Source organism: Stenella coeruleoalba, assembly GCF_951394435.1.
Source record: "Stenella coeruleoalba genome assembly, chromosome: 4".
Taxonomy (NCBI): Eukaryota; Metazoa; Chordata; class Mammalia; order Artiodactyla; family Delphinidae; genus Stenella; species Stenella coeruleoalba.
Window position 1 is genome coordinate 134,672,797 of NC_137149.1, and position 26,207 is coordinate 134,699,003.

A 26,207-nucleotide genomic window follows, 5' to 3' on the forward strand; every position below is an offset into this window, starting at 1 on the left:
GTGGGAGACAGATAGGCAAGTGGGGGATTACGGAGGGAATCAGGATACTGAGAATCAGAGAAGGACCAGAAGAAATTAATGGCTGGGAGATGGATTCCAATGAGATTTGCAAAAACAAGTCCAAAAATAGGATAAAAGTAAAAATACATATATACACTACTATACATAAAATAGATAACCAACAAGGGCCTACAATATAGTACAGGGAATTATACTATTTTGTAATAACCTATAAAGGGAAAAGAATCTGAAATATATATATATGAACGAATCATTTTGCTGTACACCTGAAACTAACACAACATTGTAAATCAACTATACTTCAATGAAAAAAAAGATAGGATAAAAGGACATATTCATAATCTCCACCCGAGTTCTACTGAATCTGAACCAGATCTTCTAGGGTTGTGTCCTATTGATGTGCATTTTAAAATAAGAATACCAGGATTCTTTAGCACTCTATAAAGTTTGAGAATCACTGGATTAAAATTATAACCATGGGAAGGCCTGAGTCTCTCAATAATTCAATGTGAAGAGTTTCTCTGAGTTGTGAATTTGTATGATTTTCTTTTGTCACTTGTTATCTGAAGCAAGAAAATAACCTGACCACAAAATGGACACCTACCACATAATACTGATTTCTTTTTAATGTTGGTACTTCCATTAACACATTTGTATGTAGAGAAAAATTGGCCCAAATCGATTTAAGACCAGCAAGACCTCTTGGTGATTTTGCTTCAACCTCCAAACACTCAGATTTTCTCCACATAGAAACTCACAGCAGATTAATTGAGTTCTTGAGAACAGGTGTGAAAACTTGAAAATGAATACCCATGAGTGTCTTTGAACATGAATAAATTGCAAGCTTTTGCTTCAACTCTGATTTCTTACCCTGCTTAGACTGGAGTTAGTGTTTAGCACTCCCTCAGTGTCAACTGTGTTGCAAATCCTGGACTAAGTTTTATTGCAAAAACAGCTCATCTTTGATTATTGTGAAGTCTGTTAAGATTCAGCCACCAGGTGTCAGTAAGACTCGCAAAACAATAGGGTTCTGCAGAGTCCAGTGATTTTCTTCATTCACGCTCCAGGAGCAAATTAATACAGCCTTTGGTTATATCTTTTTTGTTGTTGTTGTTCCGAAAGAAATGCAATCCATTGACAGACCCATTGAACACAGAGAGAATTTAAACCTTCACCCCGCCCCCCACGACAAGGCCTTGTTTCACCACACTTTCATAGTACGGGCTGATTTTTAATTTCCAAGAACTGAGTAGTTGGATAAACTGGTAGTTTATCCAACCTAGAAGGAAAAAGATGCATCTGAAGCAAGTGACAAGGAGGCAAGGTATCTTGCCAATTACATGTAATCTATTACGAAATGTCAATTAATAAAAAAATAAGTAGAAAAGTTGAGCATTCTCAGACTATTTATAATGCCAAAAACATACACTGGGACAATTTTGAAACTTAAATAAAATGGGGTCTTTTTTTTACTAAATATCCAAAGTTTTGTGTTAGTGTTCTCACTTATTATTATTGTTGTTGTCTTCATCATTATTGTTTTTTACTCTGCTATTGTTGCTTATAAGTCATACATAGATCCACTTGACCCTCATAAAAAGCCACCTTAATACCTCAGGTCTTTTTTCCTATTTCATATAAACCTTGAATTAAAACTTGAAATTAAATGTGTCACAGCATATCTGTGATATCGTTATAAAATGTATTCTGTTCCCTATAGTTCTGTGTAGAAAAAAGATTTTGCAAAATGTACTCTCAGCTTCTTGAGGATTATTCTAATAGTTATTGTGTTCTGGTACACTGTTTGGTTTAATTCCTATTTCACTTTAAGTTTCCTCAGAGGTAGATATTTCAAGTGCTTGGTGTTGCCAGCCTATCTAGTTAAAGTCTGACCAAGGTCACAAAGTCTGTTGACTCATATGGCAACTCCTGTGTAGAACACAAAATTCTACATCATCTTTGAATGGAATCCAATAGAGCAAGATCCCAGCTGTCCTAGTATCTGTTGAAAACATAAGACTGACCTAGTTTAAATTGGTTCTCAGCATTATTTTGGAGAGCATTTAGGTTTTCAAGACTGCAAGAATAATACATGTATATTTTAGAAAATTTGAAAAATCAAGAAAACACCAAGATGAAAAAGAGAGAGCAACTGGTAATATTTTGACTCTCAAGATTTTGTATTATCTTGTCTCAGTGTTTACAATATTTAAAAAGAAGCAGCAATAGGAACAGCTAGTTTTGTAAAGAAATTACTTATTTGTGACTAATCCAAAAGACTGTATAGAGCTTCTCTTCCCAGGATAATAAATGGTAAGCTACAGTGGCCAGATTGTATTGTTCCTATGTCTCAGCAAGGCGAAGTCCCTGACAGCTATTGCCAAACTAACATCTTTTTCCTCCTTCAAATATAACACGTTTCTAGAAATTGAAGTAGGAAAAAATTATTGTAAGGGAGGCGTGGCGCAGGGAGAAGGGTTAAAACAGCTTTGAATGCTCTATAAACTGGGTCCAGTATTATAAAGGGGTGACTTACTTCCCTGTAGCCACAAAAAAGTTTGGGTTTTGGGGAGGGATGAGTGATTGCAATATTGGTGAGTGAACACAAGTATACTGTGTTTTTTCCTTGCGTGCACTTGCTGTTTTGCCTCAAGTCTTCGTTAGAACTTTGGTTAGGGGACATTCTATTGATATTTGCCAGATTAAAAAAAAATAGTTCTAGTGCTGTTAAAACTTTTCACATCACATTTTATTTTGTGTTGTGTTTCGGCGGGAGTGTGAGGGGGTGGTCAGTCAGGTACCCCTAAATTTCTGCCACTTAACTCAGAAGCCCCTCATCACCAGCACTATGATATCCTCATTCTGAGTCATTAGTGAGCACTTTTCCATTTAGGGCTTTTCAGATGAAACTAGTCAGATTAATTTCTAGTGCCTATCACAGTCCCCAGGACAGAGTAGATAATGAAAAAATATGAAAAGAGTCAGTAAACTAATTTTTTAAGATATAGCAACCTGTTGTCAGGTATTAATGAACAAAACAAACCATATTTTTCATTTGTCATGTTTCATCGGTTTAGTTGGGGCATCTGGTAGAAATAATGCAAGGCAGACACTGTTAATATATATGACTGGCAGGGTACACATGCACATGTGAATGATAAATATTGGACAGAATTGTAACAAGAAAATATTGAACATTTAGATTATATACAACATAAATAGTTTCATTTTTGACAATAAATAATAAAAGAACTAGTGGAGTTCAATATTTGGTGTGAGTGGGTAAGTAGAACTCCAGTTAACAAAAAGTGATATTGTCAAGAAGGAAACCATACTTTGATAGTGTGTAAGAGAGAAACAGGATCACAAATTGAACTTTGGTTGTACTCAAACTGTGAAGTTGGAACATGACCTGGGAATATCACTAGATTTATCACTTTTGATGCTTTTCAGATTGCTTAGGTGGCCAGGATGCCCTTTTAAACTCTCCATCTGACTGACTGTCTGCATCCTTTCCTACAGAGCACAGGCTTTGCTACAGTGATCCCTGCATTTATCATGTTCAGATGTGTCTATTTCAATGTGCTTTTCTGAAACTAGGGGAGAAAACCATGTGGAGATTGCAGCTGGTACCAAATGCCGTACCTCACCTCATTGTATAAGACAATCTCCAAAAGAACATTACTCATACTCCCATGTACACAGAGAAAACATCCCTCAGGGAAGATTATCTAGCTCACTGCATGAGTGTCTCATTGAAGATCCTCCCAAAGTGAATATGTAACTTCCTAAAAGCCCCACAAATATCCTTAAATATTACACATAGCATACAGGGCACTTTCAAGAGGACATTTTGTTATTAAAAATACCTATATTTGAAATACTATTTAAGAAAGAATTCATTTTCATATTAATAGTTTCCTTGTCTATAGGCATGTGTCCTTTCTATCCTAATGCGTTTTGGTTCTAACATGCATTTGTGACTTTGGCTTCATAGAATATAATTGTGACTTATTCTTTTTTTCCTTCATTCAATAAATATTTACTGAGCACCTCCACCTTTAAATAAGTCTACTATACTCCATAGGAGATACAAAAATGTTTAACACACAAAAAAATAAATAGACCCTCAGGGGCTTACAGAGTAGGATAGAAAACAAGAAAATCACGCAGATCTTTTTATAATATAAAATATAAAGCAGTAAGTTCCCTGTGAAATGTGTACATCAGACATTCTCAGTCAGCCAGAGAGGGTGGTGAAACTTTCCAAAGATTTTCTTATAAAATCACACACTGAATTCTTTAAAATATGATGAATTTGAAATCAAGTCAAGAGTTAATTGAAGTTGAGTACCAGTAAATCTAACAGTTTCAGGCAGTGAGGCATATACGTTTATATTTAATTGGCAAAAGTCACCCGATTGAGAAATCTGTCAATCACAATGTATGAACGGCTAACTCAATCACCTGAGTGACTGATACAGCCATCAATGAAGAGTACTGTTATTAAATACCTGGAAAAAGAATCAACTATAAATAAATTAGTTGGCTGGGAATGGAGTTTCAAATTTATGTAACATGTAGGAACCTCTGTTTTATGTTTGCTTATTTTCTATAACTCAATTAAATTTCTGCCAATATGGCAGAAAAAAAATTTAATATATAACCAACCACTTCTCTTTTTCTAAGGCAGTGCTAAATTTTGGGAAATCTTACATAGGACAAGGCATTGGAGAGACTCTCTGGATCCTCAGCATCCTCTTCCTGGCTGAGTGAGATCCATTGTTTTATCTGGACCCATTCACCAGTACATATACGTTGCCTTGTAGGCATCTCTATTCCTCTGTTTCTTCTTCCTCTATTTCCTGTACTTCCATGCCACATTCATAGGTACAAGAATCATGCTACTATATCCATGCAAAGCTAAGGCACAGAAATCCCTGGAAGGCTGTCTGAGGGCTTGTCTTTTTCCTCCACTTTCATGGTGCTGCTTGGGAAGTAAAACTCAGAATGTTTGTCTGGGAGGGAACCATCTATTTCAGTATCTTGTCTTCATCGTGTCTCACCTCTCACTTTCCTTTTTTCCAAAGAAAAATTTTCTATTTGAGTGAGTGTGAAGATTCCCCTCTTCAATCCACCCCTCTTAAATATTTATTGTATACATAGTATTTCTCCATTTACTGAGGGAACCAGTCTCTTGGAAGACAATAGGCAGGACAATTCTCTTTTCTGCCTTCTTTCATCTCTCCCATGAAGTATTGAGTAGGAAAAGGTCTAGCAACTTGACATGGGGGAATAAAGCAAAGTAAAAGGGGTAATATCCAAGAAAAAAATCACAATGAATAATATGTCAAATATGGTTATTCCTACATTTATGTATATTATAATCACCTCATGATTTTTTGATCAAATAAAAATCAAATATATAATAAAACTGTAAAAATGGAATAACATATCAGACATGTATTCATTATTTCAACATTAATCCTTGAATGAACATTTAAGGCAGTGTCTCTAGTGGCTCAGAATGCAAAAACTAATAAATTCTCTCCCTTTTTTTTAGATGCTTATGACCTATTGGGGATGACAACACATGAATAAGAGCACAAAAGTATTACAGATTATGAAAATACAAGAAAGTAGACTGTGGATGAAGGTCTAGGTGTCATCAATTCTATTTAGGTGGGGAAGGATTAGGCAAGTCTTCATAGAGGTGAAAAATCTTGAGTTGAGTGTTGAAAGATGGCCAGATGTTCTCTAGCTGGTCAGAGCTGTGAAGGTCTTCCAGGAAGAGCAAGCAGGAATAGAAGAGAATATAAGGCATGGCATAAGCAAGTAGGATGTAGACTAGAGTGAGGGAGTCTGACGAAAAAGAAAATATGAGCAGTTTGACAAAGCAATGACACAGGGTGGGTTACGTTAGGGGAAAAATAGCTGAAGATGTAGAATTCTGAAGGACCCCATATGTCATTCTACAGAGCTCTGTATGTCATTTTGAAAGACTGAGAATTTAGTCAAAAGGTGTTGAGGAACATTGCATGGTTTTGGGGGGGGGGTTAATAAGATTGAACTTGATCTTAGGGATATCATGTTGGTTTCAACTGTGGAGGACAAATGTGAGGCAAGCACAGATAGAAGTAGGGAGACAACTTTGGAGAACAGTTCAGAAATGTTGGCAAGCCATATTTAAAAGCAGATGGATGAATGGATAAAGAAGATGTGGTACATATATATATAATGGAATATTACTCAGCCATAAAAAGGAAAAAAAGTGGGTCATTTGTAGAGATGTGGTTAGACCTAAAGACTGTCATACAGAGTGAAGTAAGTCAGAAAGAGAAAAACAAATATCTCACATTAACCCACGTATGTGGAATCTAGAAAAATGGTACAGATGAACCAGTTTGCAAGGCAGAAATAGAGACACAGATGTACAGAATGAATGTATGGACACCAAGAGGGGGGAAGCGGGGGTGGGATGAATTGGGAGATTGGGATTGACATATATACACTAATATGTATAAAATAGATAACTAATGAGAACCTGCTGTATAGCACAGGAAACTCCACTTCGCTGTACAGTAGGAACTAACATAACATTGTAAAACAACTATACCCCAAATTAAAAAAAAAAAAAGCAATCTGTAGTAGTGATGGGGAAGCAGTAGCTTCAGAGTGTTGTAAGGAGTTTGAATTAATAAGACTTTGAGTGCCCGTAATGTCTAAATGTGAAGTAAAACCCTAGAATGACTCTAGATTTTTGACATGGGTCTCTGGTGTGTGGTGGTATATTTCACAAAGATAAAAAATAAAAAAGGAGCAGGTCTATTTGGGGAGAAAAGTAATCCAGTATATAAATGAAATGTAGAATAATTAGGCTGATTGGATCTTTTTAATGCTGACTTTTTTTCTTATCATTATATAAATGAAGGCTTTGAAATGCTGAGTTTAAGGCACATAATACCATACTGACACATATACTTTTCTCAGTGATCTGCTGTAGGTAATTTCAGTACTTCATTTCAAAGTTCTAGCTGCCACCTGGAGCTTATATATCTAAGCAGACCTCAACATCTAGAATCATAATTCTCCTCTTTACTTGTAGCATATTACACTAATGAATATTTTGTGTCATTTGGAGGGCAAGATTTCGGATTGATCATACTTCGTCTTCTTTTAAAGATTTATGAGCTTTATAAAAGGCTTTATTTCAGCTGGGAATTGTCCTGTATCATGTTCTGGACTATGTTCTGCATCTAGTCTCCCATTAATATTAAACCAAAGTCAACAACAACAACAACAATGAAACCTTGTGAGAGAAGGCAGTATAATTCTGAGGATGCAATTATGTTTATGCATTTAAGAGCATGCTCCCCTTTATGACATTTTTAAATTAACAGAATTTCATCTCAAGTCACCAACTAAACAGATGGTATTGACCAGTGGGAATCTTTTTAGTAAATGGAATAATTTTTAAAATTGTGCACATGCAAATTTGGCCATGGCATTTATGAAAGATATTCTGACACTAGACCTGTTAAAGGATGGAGTAGGAGATAGTAGCATGTGAAGTTAGTGTCAGGTTGCTTTAGCTGTCACTTTAATGTTAGGGCCAATTTTGTCTTCAGTTAAAGAAAAAAAGTACTGATTTTTGGTTTTTCTCTCTCTCACCTTACCATTCTCTCCTGTTTTTCATTTCTGATGCTTGTCAGTTTCCAGACATGCCTAGTATAAAATAAATCAATCAACTGACTCTTTCAATTATTTTTCTCATTCAATAAGCATTCACTGAGATAGTGAGTAAATGTGGGAAAACAAATATAAACTGGTTTATAAGCTATAAGGACTCTGATATGAGTAACGGCTTCATACTGGCCTTTGCTACTTGACTACTAGAATAATGGATTTTCTTATGCTACTTTTTTTTATCTCCCTAAGCAGAACAATGCAATTAGACCAGTAGTAATGTATTCCCACTTTTCATGAGTACGTGCTGTGGCGTGAGTCAGTGTAAAATAGATCATTCCTTCCAGTGGTCAGTCATGGGAGATGTGGCCCAGTGAGGAATAGGAGATGACAAAGCCAGGTAAGGAAACTGTACTTAATCAAGGGGTGGTATCACACCATTGTGGGTCCCTATGATTTCAGAAAGGCAGCCCATTCTTGTTGGCTTCTTTTCTGGGGAGGAATAGGTCATCATTCTAGAAAGGACATCTAGCTCCAGAGAGAAGACCCAGTCTGTGGGAGTATTACAGCTTGAACCAGAGAAAGGAGATAAGTAGGGAAATGCTTACTGGTGCCAGTAGGCTCCTATTATAGTGGCACTGTAGCCAATACATATGTCCTGTTACATTTGTATTAGTTCTCTATTTCTGTATTGCAAACTACTATAAGCTTAGCGGCTAAAAACTCACATATTTATTATCTCACAGTTTCTGCATTTGGGGAATCCAGACACAGCTAGTGGATACTCTGTTTCAGAGCTTCTCGAAAGGCTGAACTCAAGGTGCTGACCAAGACAAGGGATTCATCTGAAACTCAAATAGGAAAGGATCCACTTTCAAGCTCAAATGTTGGTTGGCAAGATTCGGTTCTTTTTGATTATCAGGCCGAGTCTTCAGGCCTTTGCTGATGTTGGCCAGGGGCCATTCTCAGTTCCTTGCCATGTGGGCCTTTTCAATGGCTGGCTTACTTCATCTAAACCAGCAAGGGAGAGAGTCAATGAAGTCTCCTAGCAAGACAGAAATTACAATCTTAGCAGGGACTTCCCACTCTTTACCTTTTCCTATTGTTTGGAAATGAGTAATAGGTCCTCTTTCATACTCAAGATGAAGGGTGTGAATGCCAAGAGGCAGCAACAATATGGGTATTGCAAACATACAGCAGAGTAGAAGAACACATGACTAAGACCATAAACACTGGAGCCAGACAACCTGCGTTCAAATCTCAACTCTGCTACTTACCAAGCTGTGTACTTGACATTGGGTTAGTTACTTAACTTCTTTGTATCTAATTTCTCTACCTATAAAATAGAAAAAACAGTCACGCTCACCTCGTACAACTGTTGTGAGGATTAAATGGGTTCAGAGGTTTAAGCAGTAGGAAAGTCTCACTAAATGCTTGTTATTATATTTTGTGAATAATATGGCAAAAACAGATGTGTTTATCACTAGACCTTGGGTCACCCACTCAAGGGCATGTCTGAGTTTGCACAGAGACATGAATATCAAGAATCACTGCTTCACAGAAAGAGCAGACTTACAGATCTGCATCTAGAAAGCAGTCCTGGGCCCTGGCTCTCGTCATGGAGAACAGGGTCTGGAGGGACTTACATCCATCCTGAGAGCCCTTAAGCCAAAATGAGGATGCATATGGGGCTGAGTCATACGTACTCTATTTCGCCTCTTAGGTAAAGCGATGAGTCCTCATATTTTGTTTCCCTCCTGAGAAATGAAAATTCTCATCTTTCTGTGGCACCAAGAGGAACAAGAATCTTGTAGTGTCCTCATCTCCCACTTCAATACTTCTATGACCTATAAGTCACTGCATAAACCTGCTCTATCCACTCTCCAACATTATGTCAATACTTATCCCATCATTCACTGGCCCCAGCAACTGACCTCTTCTCTGTTTCCTGAGGAAACCAGGGCCCTTTTTGCCTCAGCACCTTACATATGTTCTTTCTTCGGACTGAATACTTTCCCCACATCTCTTCACACTATCATTCTTTGGTCTCAATGTCAATGTCCTCCTCAGGGAGGATGCTGCTGAGAGAGGTCTCAACCCTCTCACAAAGCTGTCTAGCACATTACTCTCTCTTCCATAATTTCTTTACTTTCTCCCCTTATTAGAATCTAAGCTCCATGATTGCCAAACTCTTCTATCTGGTTTTCTGCAGTATTGGTAACACCTAGCATAGACTCTGGTAATAAATATTTGTTGAATAAATGAATGCTATAAATGCAAAGATATGATTGCTGAACTCTACTACATCTTTACAAAAGAGAAGAAAAGCTATTTTAGCCATTTGAAACCCTCAAGATTTTTAAATAAAATACACTCCAAAAAATAGTCACATAAAGGTAGAGTTATTTTTTTCTGTAACAATGATCCAAAGATATATCTTGTTCTTCATATGGAAAACATTTTAATAAGTGATAAGCTAATTGAACTAATGCTTCTAGTCAGAGGGTTAGAAATAAAGATTTATCAATTCATATAACCAGTTCATATATTAATCAGAAGGCAGAATTTAACAATTAGCTATTAATCATGTGCTGTTTTTGGACTAACTAGTTGTTTGATCTGATTATTTTCAGCTTGAATATCTATTGGAGTACTACATTCTGCATGCCCAGCATTAGACTGCCAATAAAAATCATATTTCCAACATCATGGGAAAATTCTCACAATATACGGTACTGCTAAACGCAAGAAATAGTACACAAATTCTGTATACTCTGTGAACTCAATTTTTTTTAGAAAGAAAGATTCTTTAGAAACATAACCAATTATTAAAGTATTTATTTCTAGGGAGTGTTTGGATTATGAGTGATTTTAATTTTATGGAATCTGCTTTTATGTTTTTCCACAATATTTCTACTTGAAATTATTTTAAATAAGGGAATTTTCTAATGCAACTGCAAAAATTTTCTGTGTGTGTGGACATCTTAATAGTTGAAAATCAGTGAATAGTTGAAACCAATCTGGATTTAAGTATTAAAATCTTTTTAAAATGAAAGAGGGATATGAATCAGCTGCATTCATTAAACCTCCAGGACAGGGACAAATGGACGAACAATGGTTAAGTAAAGTTTGGACAATAATCTCAAGGAAGTGTTTTAAGCAGTGGGTGGTGCCTGTGTAAAAAAACACCCTGCCAAGAGAAGCAGTAAAGGAGTTCCCTGGTGCCACTTCATGAGAACAGAAAGAACACTTAACAGGAGAGACCCCTGAGGACTATTATTATATTAATGGCTAAACTCACTACTGAAGTCAGGTGGGAAGTTGGCCAGGACTCTGCTAAGTCTCAGGTGCTTGATGTAGCTCTCTTTAGACAACGACACATTTTTCTGGAGCATGTGTAGGACAAGGTCACAGAATTTGGTGGGTAACTGCTTTTTTTGTTGTTAGATTTGTCCATTCCAGAGACCTAGTCCCCCACATTGGTTCAAAATTACTTCTGAGCCTTCATATTTGCTAATTAATTTTCAAACATGTAGCACAAAGGAAGGAAAAAGTCCTTCTTTTTTATAGCTCATTCATTTGTACATTTTTTCCTCTGCCCTGTCCCTGCTCTATTAACACAAAGACTCCTATTTTATATAGCTGTAAAAACTAGCAGGCTTCGCTCTTAATCAGAGCTGTCTAGTTTCATTGCCTGAGGGCCTAGATCATTAGTAATAAATGTCATTAGTTGATGTTTCCAACATCCAGAGACTGTCAGATGATCTCCTCATTTAATCTCCCCATGATTAGAAACAGGCCCAAGCTTTTGATATTTAGTAATTTTATTTTCTTGTTGTGGGAAAAGTAAAAGGCTACCTCTTGGAAACAAAAGCAAAACTAATAGCCACTTCACAGTAGACTTGAAGGAATAACAGACTATATACAAAGACACTCAAAGCGGAAACAAGGGAGAAACTGCAAGGAATTGGTATCTGCTGCGCCCCAGGTTTCTTCAAGGAGCTGAATTAAATTGAGCCATGGGCAGCCCCAACTTGCCTGCCCTCGTTACATCTTAGAGCACTGTCTGATTTCCAGCATTCTAATTGAAAAGACCCTTTGTAGTAAAAAGCTCTGTTTGAGTCACTTTGAAATCATGAGCCTCGGGTTTTCTTTCTGGCAAATGTTTCTTAGAGATCACTAAGCTTATTAAACAGTTCTGTGTTTAGAAGCTTCTGATGTTGGAACAGGCATAATCCAGACACCTTGGTACAAAAAATAGCACTCAATTCCCCATGGACTCTTTGGAAAGAGGCTGTGTGCTGCTCTCACTTCCTTGACCTGTATCTTTGGAACCTCAATGCCATGTACACAGAAGTACCTGGTAAACATCTGCAGTGGCAGATCATAATCATACAATTATTATTAGTCACAGAACAGACTGTTGTTCTGTTCTTTGGCGTTCTTCATCTTATTTCCTCCATGGACCCAAAGGAAGAATGGGAAGTTATAGAGCATCAGAAAAATTTTAAAGATGGAAAAGTAGTTCTATTTGAGTGAAATTTAAATAATCTTTATGGAGATGAAGTATTTATGAAGTCTGGACACCTAACAAAATTGTTCACAATTCATTTTTGAATGCTGAAAAACAAGATTAATGAATGTAACTATACGTTTGTTTCTCTATTCTTTCAATACTTTACTCAGCATTATGTTATACAATGAGTATTGTCATATAATAATTGTCCTAAGAAAGAGATTTTTTTAAGTCTTTGCGTTCATAGTTATTTTTCAGTACATAAAAATTTCCTGTTTTATTTTTTAATGTTCCTTGAGACAGGAAATACATGAGCCAGTTAAAAAGAAAATGGCAAACTTACAGGATTTGAAGCTCAAACTGATAAAAAGCATAATCAGTTTCATCATAGGTGACAACCTTTGATCAAATATTGGTTATTTAACTCAGCTGAATTAGCTGCTCCTGGAAATCGGCTTCTACTCTACATAGTTGGCATATCTTTGAGCATTCAGGGCCTCACTAACACAAAACTGAGGCTGAGAATTCTACAGTCACCTGCTTATTGATACATATCATCTTTTTTTTTTTTTTTTTTCTTTGCGGTACGCGGGCCTCTCACTGTTGTGGCCTCTCCCGTTGCAGAGCACAGGCTCCGGACGCGCAGGCTCAGCGGCCATGGCTCACGGGCCCAGCCGCTCCGCAGCACGTGGGATCCTCCCGGACCGGGACACGAACCCGTGTCCCCTGCATCGGCAGGTGGACTCTCAACCACTGTGCCACCAGGGAAGCCCCCATATCATCTTTTAATGAAGAGGATTTGTGGAAAAATAAAGAGAAAATAACACATTGAGCTTCTGTGTGGTAGGCACTTTCCAGTTTTACCTCTTTTAATCCAAACAAGAATGTACCCTGCGGGGTACCCATCATTATTTCCATTTTACAAGTAAAGACACTGAGACTAGAGAAGCTATGACTTCCCCAGGGTCATAAATCTGGACAGAATGGGAGACAGATTTCAAACCCACATATGACTGACTCTAAAAACTCAGGCTCTTTCTTGTATTCCATGCTGGTGAACATAGGTTGAAAAGATAAATTTACTGCATTTCTTATTGCCCCCATTCAGAAATTTACATTGCCTGTTTACTTTTCCAACTATATACTCTGTTCTTAATTCTAGTAATTAAATATATATTTATTTTTCTTCAATACAAATTTTTTCTAATTCAATTCCTTTCTCTCTTTTTCTTCTTCCCTTGAACTATTTCTGTCTTTTTCCTTCTCATCTTCTTCCTTTACAAAAGCAGTTCCATAAAGGAGGAAAGAAAAAAGAATTCTGAGTGGTCACAGTGAAGAAAGAAATTACTATCTGGGGCACTCAGGAAATAATGCTGGGAGATCAACCAACAGGATGGAACTTGTGTCCAGACCAATGACCATTCATAGATGTGGTCATTCATTCAACTCACGTATTGAGTTCCTAGTATATACCTTCCATTGTGCTGGCACAGGCCTTAACACCAAGTAACACAGTGTTTAATGGGACAAGACTTAAGCATGAAGAAGGTAATGACAAAGAAAGTGATATGGGAAAGGTGCTGTGGAGAGACATTGGTGAGGGCTCTAATCAAACTGGGTGACAAGGTGGTGGAAAAAAACACAAGCTTCATAAAGAATTGAAGCTTAAAATGAATCCTGGAGTCCTGAATGAAATATCTGAGCCCGGGGTCCACTATGTAAGGAAGAAGATTTATCTGTGGTTCTAGCCTAAAATGTTGACAGCAGCTAGACTGTGATTCGTGAAGATCATGGCCTAGAGAAGAAAATGTGCTTTAAGCCTAACAGAGCCATGGTTGGGTTTTGTATTCTTCACCAGAAGGGCAGGCTTGGAGTAAAAAGGCTGAAACACGTTTCACTCTGCTAACGGCCCCTAATCAGTAAAAGGCCATGCTTTTAAGTTGTGAATTATGCTTTAGTATTCACAGACAGAACAGAACAGCTCTATTCTTCTGCATTGGCCTAGGTTATATTGACTCGTCACTTTTTTTGGATATCTTGCTAGTTAACTGAACTATGTAATGGTTAAGTATGACTCCTCTGTCTGACAAAGTTTGGAAAACTATGAAATAGATAGATACCTTTATCAAAGAGATACCACTGTAAGCAAATTATTCAATACACATTTAAAATTAGAAATTTTTCTCTAAGTAGAACCTCTAGCTATAGACGTTCTATTATTTATGGCATTATGTTTAAAATTTGATGAACAGCAACAACAAAATTAAAAACAAAGTAGTAAATCTAATGTATTTTTATCATATGTCTGAGAATCACTGAAAAGAAAGGTCTGGAAAACAATCATTTAAAAAATACATTGTGTCAGGCTTCCCTGGAGGTGCAGTGGTTAAGAATCTGCCTGCCAAATGCAGGGGACACAGGTTCGAGCCCTGGTCTGGGAAGATCCCACATGCTGTGGAGCAACTAAGCCCGTGCACCACAACTACTGATTCTGTGCTCTAAAGCCCATAAGCCACAACTACTGAGCCCACATGCCACAACTACTGAAGCCTGAGCACCTAGAGCTTGTGCTCTGCAACTAGAGAAGCCACCGCAATGAGAAGACCGTGCACCACAATGAAGAGTAGCCCCCACTCACCGCAACTAGAGAAAGCCCACGTGCAACAATGAAGACCCAATGCAGCCAAAAATAAATAAATATATTAAAAAAAATACATTGTGTCACTGTTATTCTTTATGAATTACTGTTTTATGGGTCTACTAAAAAACTGAAGACAGAACCAACCTTAGTGTAGGCTTTGTTCTTAAAGATAATTTGGGAAATAAGACATGACCTAACTTAATACCTACAGTCAATAACAATTGGCTACTGTGTTTATGCAAATAAATAAATAAATAGTAAGTATTAATGCCCAAATTCCCTCTCTAATGCTGGTGAAGAGAGAAAATGTACATTCTATAAGCAGAACAATATTCTTGCAAGCATTCTGTAGCATTTTCCTGTTTTTTTTTCTCCTTCCCCTTCTTTCCTCCCCCTCCCCCTTCTTCAATTTCAAACTGGGTATCTGCCTGCTGGATATATGTTGGTAGGGATTCAAGAAAGTCTTGGTTTACTCTATTTGACCTCTCATCCTTCCTACCCAATTGAAATTTTTATAGCCCACAAATCCTGCATACAGAATTACTTATTTAAAATAAATATACAATGGAAAAGTTGGCATTTTCACTTATGAATCCGACAAAGTTAAAATTTGCCCCAAAATAACCTTGTATAGATGAGATAGGCTGAGCAAACTAACCAATGACTGTTGATTCTGGTTCAGTTCCACAGATGCCTCACCTTTAAAGTCTTGTTTGGCTGAGCTGAGTGCTTGTCTGAGGGGAGCAAATCCTCAGCAGGAGGAGGCCAATACTGAAAGAAGTCCTTGACGGTCTTTGAAGCAATCAGGAGTACTAGTGCAAGAAAGAGTGAAAAAATAAAGAAACCCCTCTGAAAATGTTTAGTTTGTATGAGGTGCTAAATTGGTAGTAAATTTGGGCAAGAAAAGTGACCCAAGCAATTCTATTAGAAGTTATCAAAACGAATGTGTCTGCTTAGAATTTTATGTCTAACAGGCAAAAGATAGTTTGGGAAGGCATGCACTAGTCAATAGGTTACTTTTTAATTATGAAGTCTTTGTTTATCAGTACTTACATCTGAGCTGCTTTTGAACTCTCATGTAGATTTAGAGAAATAAAAAGAAAAATATAAAATCTGGAACTAATTTCTACTCCAGGGGGCACCATTTATAGAGAACAGAATGGGGATGATGCTTCTGGAATTGTATAACATGGTAGCCTTCTTGAACATTTACAGATTTTCTTGAATATTTACAGTAACTTTTGGCTATATGCATATCAATATCCAGTATGGAAATTTTAGAAAAAAAGATAACTTTAAAACATCTGATTTAATTACTAGACAATCAGGATGCTGATTATATGGAACTGATAACCAGATTTCTGGTTATCTGGAACGACTTAAAATGACCAAGAATTCATATGAGTTTTTCTATAGCTTTAGAACCAATTTTGATATAATTTGACATCCATTATGGATGAAAACTCTTATTAAAGTAGAAATAGGTGTAAAGTTCCATATAGATACATATATATATATATACAAAATATATGATCATATATATATACATATGAATAATATGTATTTCACAGTTAACATGTTAAAACCCAGGCTCCTGATCATTTCACAAAAATCTTGGTTTATTTACAATCTTCTCTATGTATGTTAAGGCAACTCCATCCTTTCAGTTTTTCAGACCAAAAAACTCGGAGTCCTACTTGACACCCAGAAAATCCTGTTAGTTCTTTCAAATAAGTTCAGAATGTGACTACTTCTATTGCTACAAGTTTGGTAGTAAGAATGAGATAGACCTATTATTAATATCAGGAAAAGATCAATATGATATATTAAGTGGAATAATCAAGTTGCAATAATTTTTATTTTATGCTGCCACTTGTGTTCCATAATTTCTCACTATATATAGTAATTTAGTATGCTTATATATGAATTTGTTTTACTTGTTTAGATAATAAGTAAGAAAGAAGGTCTTTGGAAGACTGATGGAGTATCTGGTTGGGATGATGAGCTGCTTGGGGAAAAAGTGTGGGGGAGTTCCTTTAATTGTGTAATTTCTGGTACCTTCTCAATTTTATAGCAAGTGAATATATTACTAGCTATAAAATTGAAATTTTAGAAAACTATAATTATTCAAGAAAACATTTCATTTATTTTTCTCTCAGAGTTTACTTAACTATATGGTACTTTGGAAGACAAATATCTTAAGATATAGTTCCATTCTTCACAATGAAATAGGTGAAAAATCAATTTATCATTATATAGTATAGATAAAATTATGCTTTGGTCATTTTGTATCACTATCTTATGTAGAGAATGTAGTTAGAAAGTGGAGATAAATTACTTAGGCCATTATAAGGCCTCTTATCTAGTGAAATTTAGATACAATTAAGAAAATGGAATGTACATTTTGTGTTTAAAAGTAAAACAGTCACAAAATCCATGAATTTAATAATAGGGCAAACGAGCTTTCAGAGAAAATGATAGAAATCATGTCTCTGAAGATAGCTGTAACCAAAATGGACAAAGTACACAAAATATCCATAAGGGAATAATCTTGATATCAGCAGAGAAAATACATGACTTCAGAGAATGGTTTCTTTCTTCTTCCTCAGTGATAAAATACTATGATTATGAACAGTAATTAACTCTAAAACAACATGGAAGTTGGATGGAAAGAACTCTACCTAAAATGTTGAATTATTAAAGTGAATGAAAGAGGAAGCACGCACTGGGGATATAAAGCGTGCTACTCTAGCAGAGCTATTAACTATTGCATTAGAGCCTCTAAACATATGCTCTTTTTACCTCTATTGACTTCAGTCAAACTGGATCTTTCCACTAAAGGAGGCAAATGAGCTTAATGTTTCAGCTGGTTGATGCCAATGGCAAAGAGACCTTTAAATGCACTTTGAGAAAGATGTATGATCAAGGAGACATATGCTTTTCTCCATTAGTGTAACAAGTCAAAATATCATTTAATTTATTTCTGAAAGTGTTTTTTACTGTAACAGATATAGCTCATCATTTAACTTCATTCACTAAACATTATACACTAGCATTTTATTATAGTTTTAGGAAAATAAAGGGGAGGCATTTCAGGGGTGATTCACTGACATTCCTGAAAATAGTATCATTGCTTCAGAATCCTTAAAATGTTAAGTATGTTTGAATGTAGTACAAGTGGATACTGAAATTTAGGTTTTCTGTTGCTGTTTTAACCATATGTTGTACAGATAAATGCTTACAAAATCCACATAAAGCATTTTGAAATTTCAGAGAAGAGAAAGAAAGTATAATTGATGCTACCATTGAATGCCAAAGGAAGGCAATGAAAATGGAGTAAAATACCAGTATAAATACTAATATTATACTACTAAGTACTCTATGACTATCTGAGCTATATATAAATTAGGGCCATTTTTGCATGCCACAGATCATCTGCATGAGGTAATTCAAGTATCTAGATGTTTTAATTTCTAATCTCTAGATTTTTGGTTTCATACAGAAGAAAAAAATTATTGTAAGTTCAATATTTCAGTTGTCTTTTTTATATTTTAATGACATAGATACTATGGTATCTTTTTGGTCAGAAACAAGATGTTTGGGGACATAGAGAAGATAACTGACATACTTTAGATTGAAATGGGGGGACTGAGTAGTTATACTATGAATCTGGAAGATAAAATGTGCATTTATATACAGTATTACAGAAATGCATAAACATGGTACAGGTAGCATAAACAATTATCAGGCAGCAATGAAGTATTTTTGCAGTGCAGTTTACTGTAGGAATAAGAGAGTCTGGAGTTAGATCAGAAAATCATATTTATATCATTTTCTTACTTTGAAAATTGAACAAGTCATTAAAAATCTCTAAACCTCTATTTACATATTAGGGAATTAGGAATACTATTAGGAATAAGAATTCTTACATCACGGGGGTATTATGGATATTAAATTCAGTAATGGGTAGCACTTGGCATAAAATAAATGCTCAATAAATTACTGCCATTATTCTGTGCAAATTTTGCTATGTTAAGCATTTCTTGTAAATGTAATTGTTAATGTATTTTGTTTCTTTTGACAGTTAGTGAGCTAACTATAACTATTAATCAGGTGTTAGCCTGGTAATGTATAAGTATGGTATAGGCTTGCCTTCAAAAGAGTGAATGGTTATTAAGCTGTGTAAAGAAACAGATCTGGCTCTGACTTGACAATAAGTTTGTCTCTCTCTTTTCTATCATGCTTTTTGCAGGACTTTGAAGTTCCACCTTGTAGATTCACCCCATCACCACCTGAAGCCTGTTAGGTATTCCCTCAGGGAGGTGTTGCACAAAAGTGTCACTGTGAATTCTATATCTTCACTTTCCATCTTTAAGGAAGTAACTTTTTCTGTAGCTTAACTTCGTTACTCTAAAATAAGTGTAATAATAGCACCAAACTCAAAGTTTATTTGAGGACTAAATGAATTGATGCATGTGAAAATAACTTAGAAAAGTCCATCATGTAAAAATCTGTTTGTACATGTTAGCCATCATTCTTAGTGACTGCTAAGCATTTGACTCTTCTCAATTATTGAAAAGTGAATCTGGGAATCTAAAAGAATCATGTTCCTTCCTGAAACCTATGCTCAAGTTCTTATGAAGTGATACTTGTATGATTTAGGAATGAATTCGATTCTTGTTAATAAACTTAAGCACAAGTTATTTAAAAACTTGTTAGTAACATTATTATCTAAACTTGTCTATGGCTGTACACTCTGACTAGGCTTAGAGTTTTACAAACTTGTTTTCCACCAATTGATTGATCTTATTTTGCCCTCACTACTCTCCAACTATAAAATAGATGGTGAGGTGAATTATAATTTTTTTTAAATAAACAATATATAGACACACTGTTGCCTATTTTATGTATAGCAAAAGTTGACTGGTAAGATATAACAATCAAGATATGAAGCTAATATATAACAGGTATAATACCTTATATCTTAAATAAAAGGTATTTAGTTTACTTTTATTTTGAACTGGTGTAAGCAAGTCATTTTTAGCTATTTATAATTGCATCACATACGAGTAACTACTTTCTTAATTGGAGAACTGGAATAATTATCCATTTAATCACAGATTAATATATGGTACATTTTAAACTACTTTTGGTTACTTAATAATTACTTTTTTCTCTACACACCACTGCATATTTGATAATTGTATAATATTGTCTTTACTTTGCTAGTATATAAATAGTCCTAAAATTCTAGAGCAATTAAAACAAGGTTTCCTCTCCATCTTGTATGAATATGTTAAGTATGTATTTTTATAATTAAAGTAGAATTAGTTAAGAAAGGCAAACTGTTTACATGGAAAAATATGCTATATTAAAAAATACATAGTTTTTTTTTTCTTTTTTTTTTTTGCGGTACGCGGGCCTCTCATTGCTGTGGCCTCTCCCATTGCGGAGCACAATCTCTGGACACGCAGGCTCATAGGCCATGGCTCATGGGCCCAGCCGCTCCGCGGCATGTGGGATCTTCCCGGACCGGGGCACGAACCCGTGTCCCCTGCATCGGCAGGCAGACTCTCAACCACTGCGCCACCAGGGAAGCCCAAAAAATGCATAGTTTTTAAAAGACTTGAAAACCCAAATGAAACAAAGTGCTTCAATGTATTTAGTCCAAAGTTTGATATAAATTCTTCTAAGTGCGTTAGAAGAAATTATATGACAAACAAAACTTACTTGACATTTTGGTGAAACAATTAGGACACTAGCTTGTTTTTCCTTGGGTAAGCCATAACTGACCATATAGGACTAAAAAAAATGGGGATGGGCTCATTTAATTATGCTTTCAGAATCTTGGCCCTGTATTTAATTATTATTTTTATTATCCTTCCTGCTCTTTGCCTCTCACTAAAACAAACTCCATTTCAGAATGCAGAAATCTATTGTAATAGAGCAACTGAAAGTAAGTTTGTTGATCTAGGCTTGCATTAACAGAACATATAACTAACTGGATATCATTTTGAAACAAATATAATACTAACTTCTGGTTATTTCTGTGTTATAAAATTACTGATGATTCTTATTTTACTTTTTTTCTTTTATTGCTTAGTTTCACATTCTACAATGAATAAAATATATATTTCTTGTACAACATGGTAATTTTTCAAACCAAATGATATAAATATATGTTTGTGTTATACCTACATATTTCAACTTGTATGATGTATTCTAATTACGGTTAAATTGAGATTTCATATATGAGGGAGATTTTAATTAATTAAATTCTATTTTCTCTGTGTAATAATGTCTTCAATTCTCACCAGTATGTGATAACTTTTTTAAGAATTATTATTTAGAATGGACACTGGCAAACAATCATGGTACTAAAATAAAATTTTTGGTTTCAAAAAGGAAATGCTCTTCTGTGTTACTAAATGTTTCCCTTTTCATAAAAAATGTTAAAAAATATTGAAAATCAGGGCTTCCCTTGTGGCGCAGTGGTTGGGAGTCCGCCTGCCGATGCAGGGGACACGGGTTCGTGCCCCGGTCTGGGAAGATCCCACATGCTGCGGAGCGGCTGGGCCTGTGAGCCAAGGCTGCTGGGCTTGTGCGTGCGGAGCCTCTGCTCCGCAACGGGAGAGGCCACAATGGTGAAAGACCCGCATACCACACACACACAAAATAATAATATTGAAAATCAAATTATTATTTTAATTAAGGTTTTATAAGGTTGTCCACTATAGATGTAATTTTTAATAAGATTACCACATATTAGCCATCTACCCCATTTAAATATAAATCCAAAAGTCACTCAATGATCATCCACATTGTACATTACTCTGTACTCTTTAGGTGTGCTATATGGGAAAACTTAAGTATTTGAAAAATATAGCTTACTAGGAAGGAACTTCAAGTCTTCAGAGACTGGCTATGAGAAGTAGCTCCTAGATTCATCTTACTACTGCAAATTGTGTCTTACATTAAGATATATCTATCTTGTTACTTTTTAGGTCTCCTCCTCTCAGTCTGGAGGGTACAGGACCCTGGAGAAAGATTTAGATGAAGAGGATCCTGAGGCCCAAAGGACTTGGAGTCTCCTAAGATCACAAAACAACCAATTAAGTCAGTAACGAAAAGATCATATCTTGCTTTAATAGTTTCTTATATTCATACCTGAAAGGACTCCCTCACCAATGGGTCTGCCTATGGTGCATTCAAGCTGCCCCAAATTAAAAAAATCTGTAATTTGCTGCAAACATCTTTCGGATAAGAGGCACTAGGAGCTAACTTTGGTTCAGTCTCAGAACATTTATTTTGTTTCTACCTCTGTTGCTACTGTACCTCTTCCATTAAGCCTTAATGCATCTTACCCCAAATTCTGTCTCATTTTCATAATTGTAACTTAGCTTCAAGTAGGAGAATTTGATGATCCATCCATATGAGCAATGTTCTGAGCCAGTGATCTTGCCTGGTTCCCTGTCTCTGGGCATGTAACCATATTCCTTGATAAGCCTCCTCCTCAATCAGTTCCAGGCACCAGACTTAAATCCTAGCTCCTGGTACAGCTGTGGTTACAACTGGGTAATAAAAGCAGATACTTTCATACAATAGTAACAGCATTATATATATTTTTAAAGCAAACAAAAAAAAAATCTAATTTTGAAAAAAAGGTTTATTGGAATGATTTCTAATTATGTGTGGTTATTGCATTCTCCCATCCTATCAAATTGATGAAACAAAATTCATATTTTATGGCAAGACAAGAAAAATTTAAACATAAAACTTTGCTTTGCCCATCTGGGCCTCCTCCCTCCCCTTTAGTGTGTTTTATGCATGTGCATTAACCAGACCTCCTTAGGAGATAACATTCCTTCTTACTCTTATAAGAGGTCACAATGACCCATGACCCCTACTTGCTTTGTAAGTGCAGATCTGGATTGTGTAAACTATCAATACATCATTTGATATATAACCTTTTGTCTCAAAAACTTATACAACTGTGCTTTGATCTCTAATGGGCAGAACAGTCCTCGGAGCGTTCTGGAAGACTGTCTCCTCGGTTTTAACCCTCAGGTTGGCTCAAATGAAATTTTCAATTTCTTTTTTTGATCAATCGACTATTGATTAATTTTTTTCATCAATATTACACTGTAATATTATTTTCTCAAATGTTTGTGCACTACCTCGTAAACATGGTTTAATAAACCTTCATAAAGTAAACAAAATAATTCCTCAGGACCATAGAACCCTGTCTAGTGTGCATGTAATTAGCCAGTGTATTTCCTAAATCCTATTACTTTCTAAGTGAGAATTCATTATCATTTATAATCTCTCTCTCTCTCAAAAGAAGAAACAGTGGTATTTCAGGAAAATACACTTATCTTAAAGATTCTCAAGTTACCCTTAGCTATTTTTATACAGACCAACATATAGCTCACATTCTAACTTTTATTAAGAGGAAATGATTTTCTTTCCTTTTCATTCTCACATAATTTACTTTGAGTGAGAGAGTTATCTTCAGCACATCTGGTTACAAGACAGAAGAATGAGATGTTTATAACAAAATAATGTTGCATAATGAAGTACTTCAGGTAGACGAAAAGTGAATCTCCAAAGAGATTAGAGCTGTAATTTGTATTTGGTTCTGAAGATGAACACCTGTAACAGTCATTTTTCCCTATGGTAGCTATCTTTATAAAATTAACAGTGATTTAGATTTAGATTTGAGGGTTAATCCATATTCCTTTCGAGTGCTAAGGCAATTTCAAATAAGTAAAAATGCTTTTTCTCTAGGTCAAAAACAAGTACTGTGAGGGTGTAAGACTGCTTTTATAAATGAAATGCAAGTGTTTGAAAAGTGACATCCATTTCTTTGGCTAACAAATTTTTCTTTGAACATGTAAATGCCTATAAAGAAAGGAGACAAGCGGTGACTGTTTGTCATTAACACCTTATTGTGTCTTTGTTCAATCAAATGATTTCTTCTGAACATCTAACGAAGATGACATGGAAGAATACTTGCAAAATTTTGTTATTTTTCATAAAAATACTTTTCTTTGCGTTGACTCTAAATATACAAATATATACTTATTCCCTCCCTACATTGAAACATATTTGACCTTTGATTACTATGAGAGATAAATACTTAGGCTACGCCTAAATAGTTACTAGGTAAATAAAAATCAGAATTGTACCTGTTGAATTTGATAAATTAAAATAATTCAATAGAAACAATTCATTACAAAGCTTGCATTTGACCACACAACCCAATACACGATCATTGACAAGCAGTATAGCATGGTAGTTAGAAGCACTGGCTCTACAGCCCATCTGCCTGTACTTAAATTGGCTCCATGACCCAATGCGTTTGCTTAACTTCTCTGAATCTCAGTTTCCCTATTTCTAAAAGAGGGATTGATATTTAATAGGGCTATGATTGGAATTCAATGCATCAGTACAGGCAAAGTTCTCAGAAGGATGTCCAGCTCATAATTTAGCGGTTATCATTATTACCATTGCAGAAACAGCATACAGGAGAAATGTAGTGAGAAGCTATATTTTTATGGTAACTAAATTAATTTGCAAGTTAGGACAATTGAAACTTAACCTTTAAGGTGCCACAAGGTATTTAAAGTATCCAAGTGTTATGGGTTGAATGTTTGTGTCCCCCCAAGTTCGTATATTAAAATTCTAACTCCCATTGTATTAGCAGATGGGGCCTTTAGGAGGTGGCTATTTGTCAGAGCCTTCAGGAATGGGATCAGTTACCTTATGAAAGAAACCCCAGAGAGCTCTCTGGCCCCTCCCACCAAGTGAAGACACAGCAAGAAGATGTCTGTCTAAGAACCAGGAAGCTGGCCCTCACTAGACACTGAATCTGCTGGAGGCTTGATCCTGAACTTCCCAACCTCCAGAATTGTGAGAAATAAATTTCTGTTTTTTTAAAGGCTGCCAAGACTATGGTATTTTGTTATAGCAGCCTAACAGACTAAGACCTGTTATAATTTGACTATGACCTAAGACTGAATACAAATATATGCTTTTTGCTTTACAAAACATTTTATAAACAATATCTGTTTTAATTTTGTTAACTGCTATTTTTTATAATAATACATTTTTTACTAAAAGAAACAGGCCTATAAGCAATTAATTATGTAATACAGAATGAAATGACTGTAATACTAGGCAAATAAGCAAAGTGATCACATCATCTTGGAATTTATAATAGACATAGAAATGAATGTATACTCAGATAAACAATTTAGACTTTAGGACAACAGATCTCAAAAACTTCAAGAAAGAATAAGCTGGATATTCTTAAAGGAGATGGCTCAGGAGAAATGTGATGTGATATAAAAAGTAAATTCTTATAACACAATTTTAAATAATTCCAAAGATGAAGAAATATGGCAATATTTTTCAAATTACAGTCAACTTACTGTTTTCATTAAAATGATGTAGACTGTTTCATAAAAATTTGGATTCTAGAACCACACTCAAGTCTGGCTGAGTAATTATCTGGAGCTGAAGTCTAAGCTGATATTTTTTTTAACAGCTTACTAGGTGATATTCATGCATGCTAAACTTTGAAGTAGGGAAAATGTGAAGTACTTTAAGTAATACAGGATGAACTGGTGAGAGGCCAAAAGAAGAATCACTTCTCCCAGCCTTTCCAAACAAATGATCTTCAAAGTCAAAGGATAAACTAAACTTGGTTGAGAAAATATTTGAATATCATAAGTGAGTTATTAAATATTAACTGCTTAATTAAATACAGTCATCCCTCCATATCCTCGGGGGATTGGTTCCAGCACTCCCACAAATAACAAAATCTTCAGATGCTCAAGTTTCTTAGTAGGGTCAGCCCTTGGTTTTCCATTCGATTTCCTCAATGTCCACTGATTCAGTACCTGTGGATTCTGCATACAGAAATTTGAAGTTGAATCTGTGGATATGAAGGGCCTATTTTAAGTTTAAATTTCTTGTCCAGATAAGTTATACTCAAGAAACAAGAAGCAATTTGAAGTTTTAATTCCAGACCTACTATTGGTGATAACTGAAGAATTATGGATCATTTCAAAAACAGTAGAAGAAAGTTGTCTACACTTTTTCTCTTTTTCTTTCTTTTTCTCCCTCTCTTCCTCCCTCTCTCCCTCTCTTTTTCTTCTTTCCCTAGCCTCTTTCATTCTTTCTTTCTCTCTCTTTCCTTCGTTTCTCTTCCTTTCTTTCTATTTTGTGGGGAAGCCAGATCTCTAAAAACATAGACAAGTGATCTTGGTAACAACCTCAACAAAATTAAACAAAATCATGTCAGGTTTAGGAAAGAAAGTATTGATAGTTATGACCCTG

At 35.5% G+C, this 26,207-nt stretch overlaps 1 protein-coding gene across 3 annotated transcripts in view; it reads right to left on the minus strand.

The window, feature by feature from the left end:
• LOC307185974 (uncharacterized protein) overlaps window positions 1-26,207 on the minus strand; it is a 640,401-nt gene that overhangs the window by 342,975 nt on the left and 271,219 nt on the right. For all 3 annotated transcript variants that reach the window (XM_079920601.1, XM_079920599.1, XM_079920600.1), the window contains exon 5: window positions 15,564-15,676. In XM_079920601.1, coding sequence (XP_079776727.1) covers window positions 15,564-15,676 — 113 coding nt within the window. The remainder of the gene's footprint in view (window positions 1-15,563; window positions 15,677-26,207) is intronic.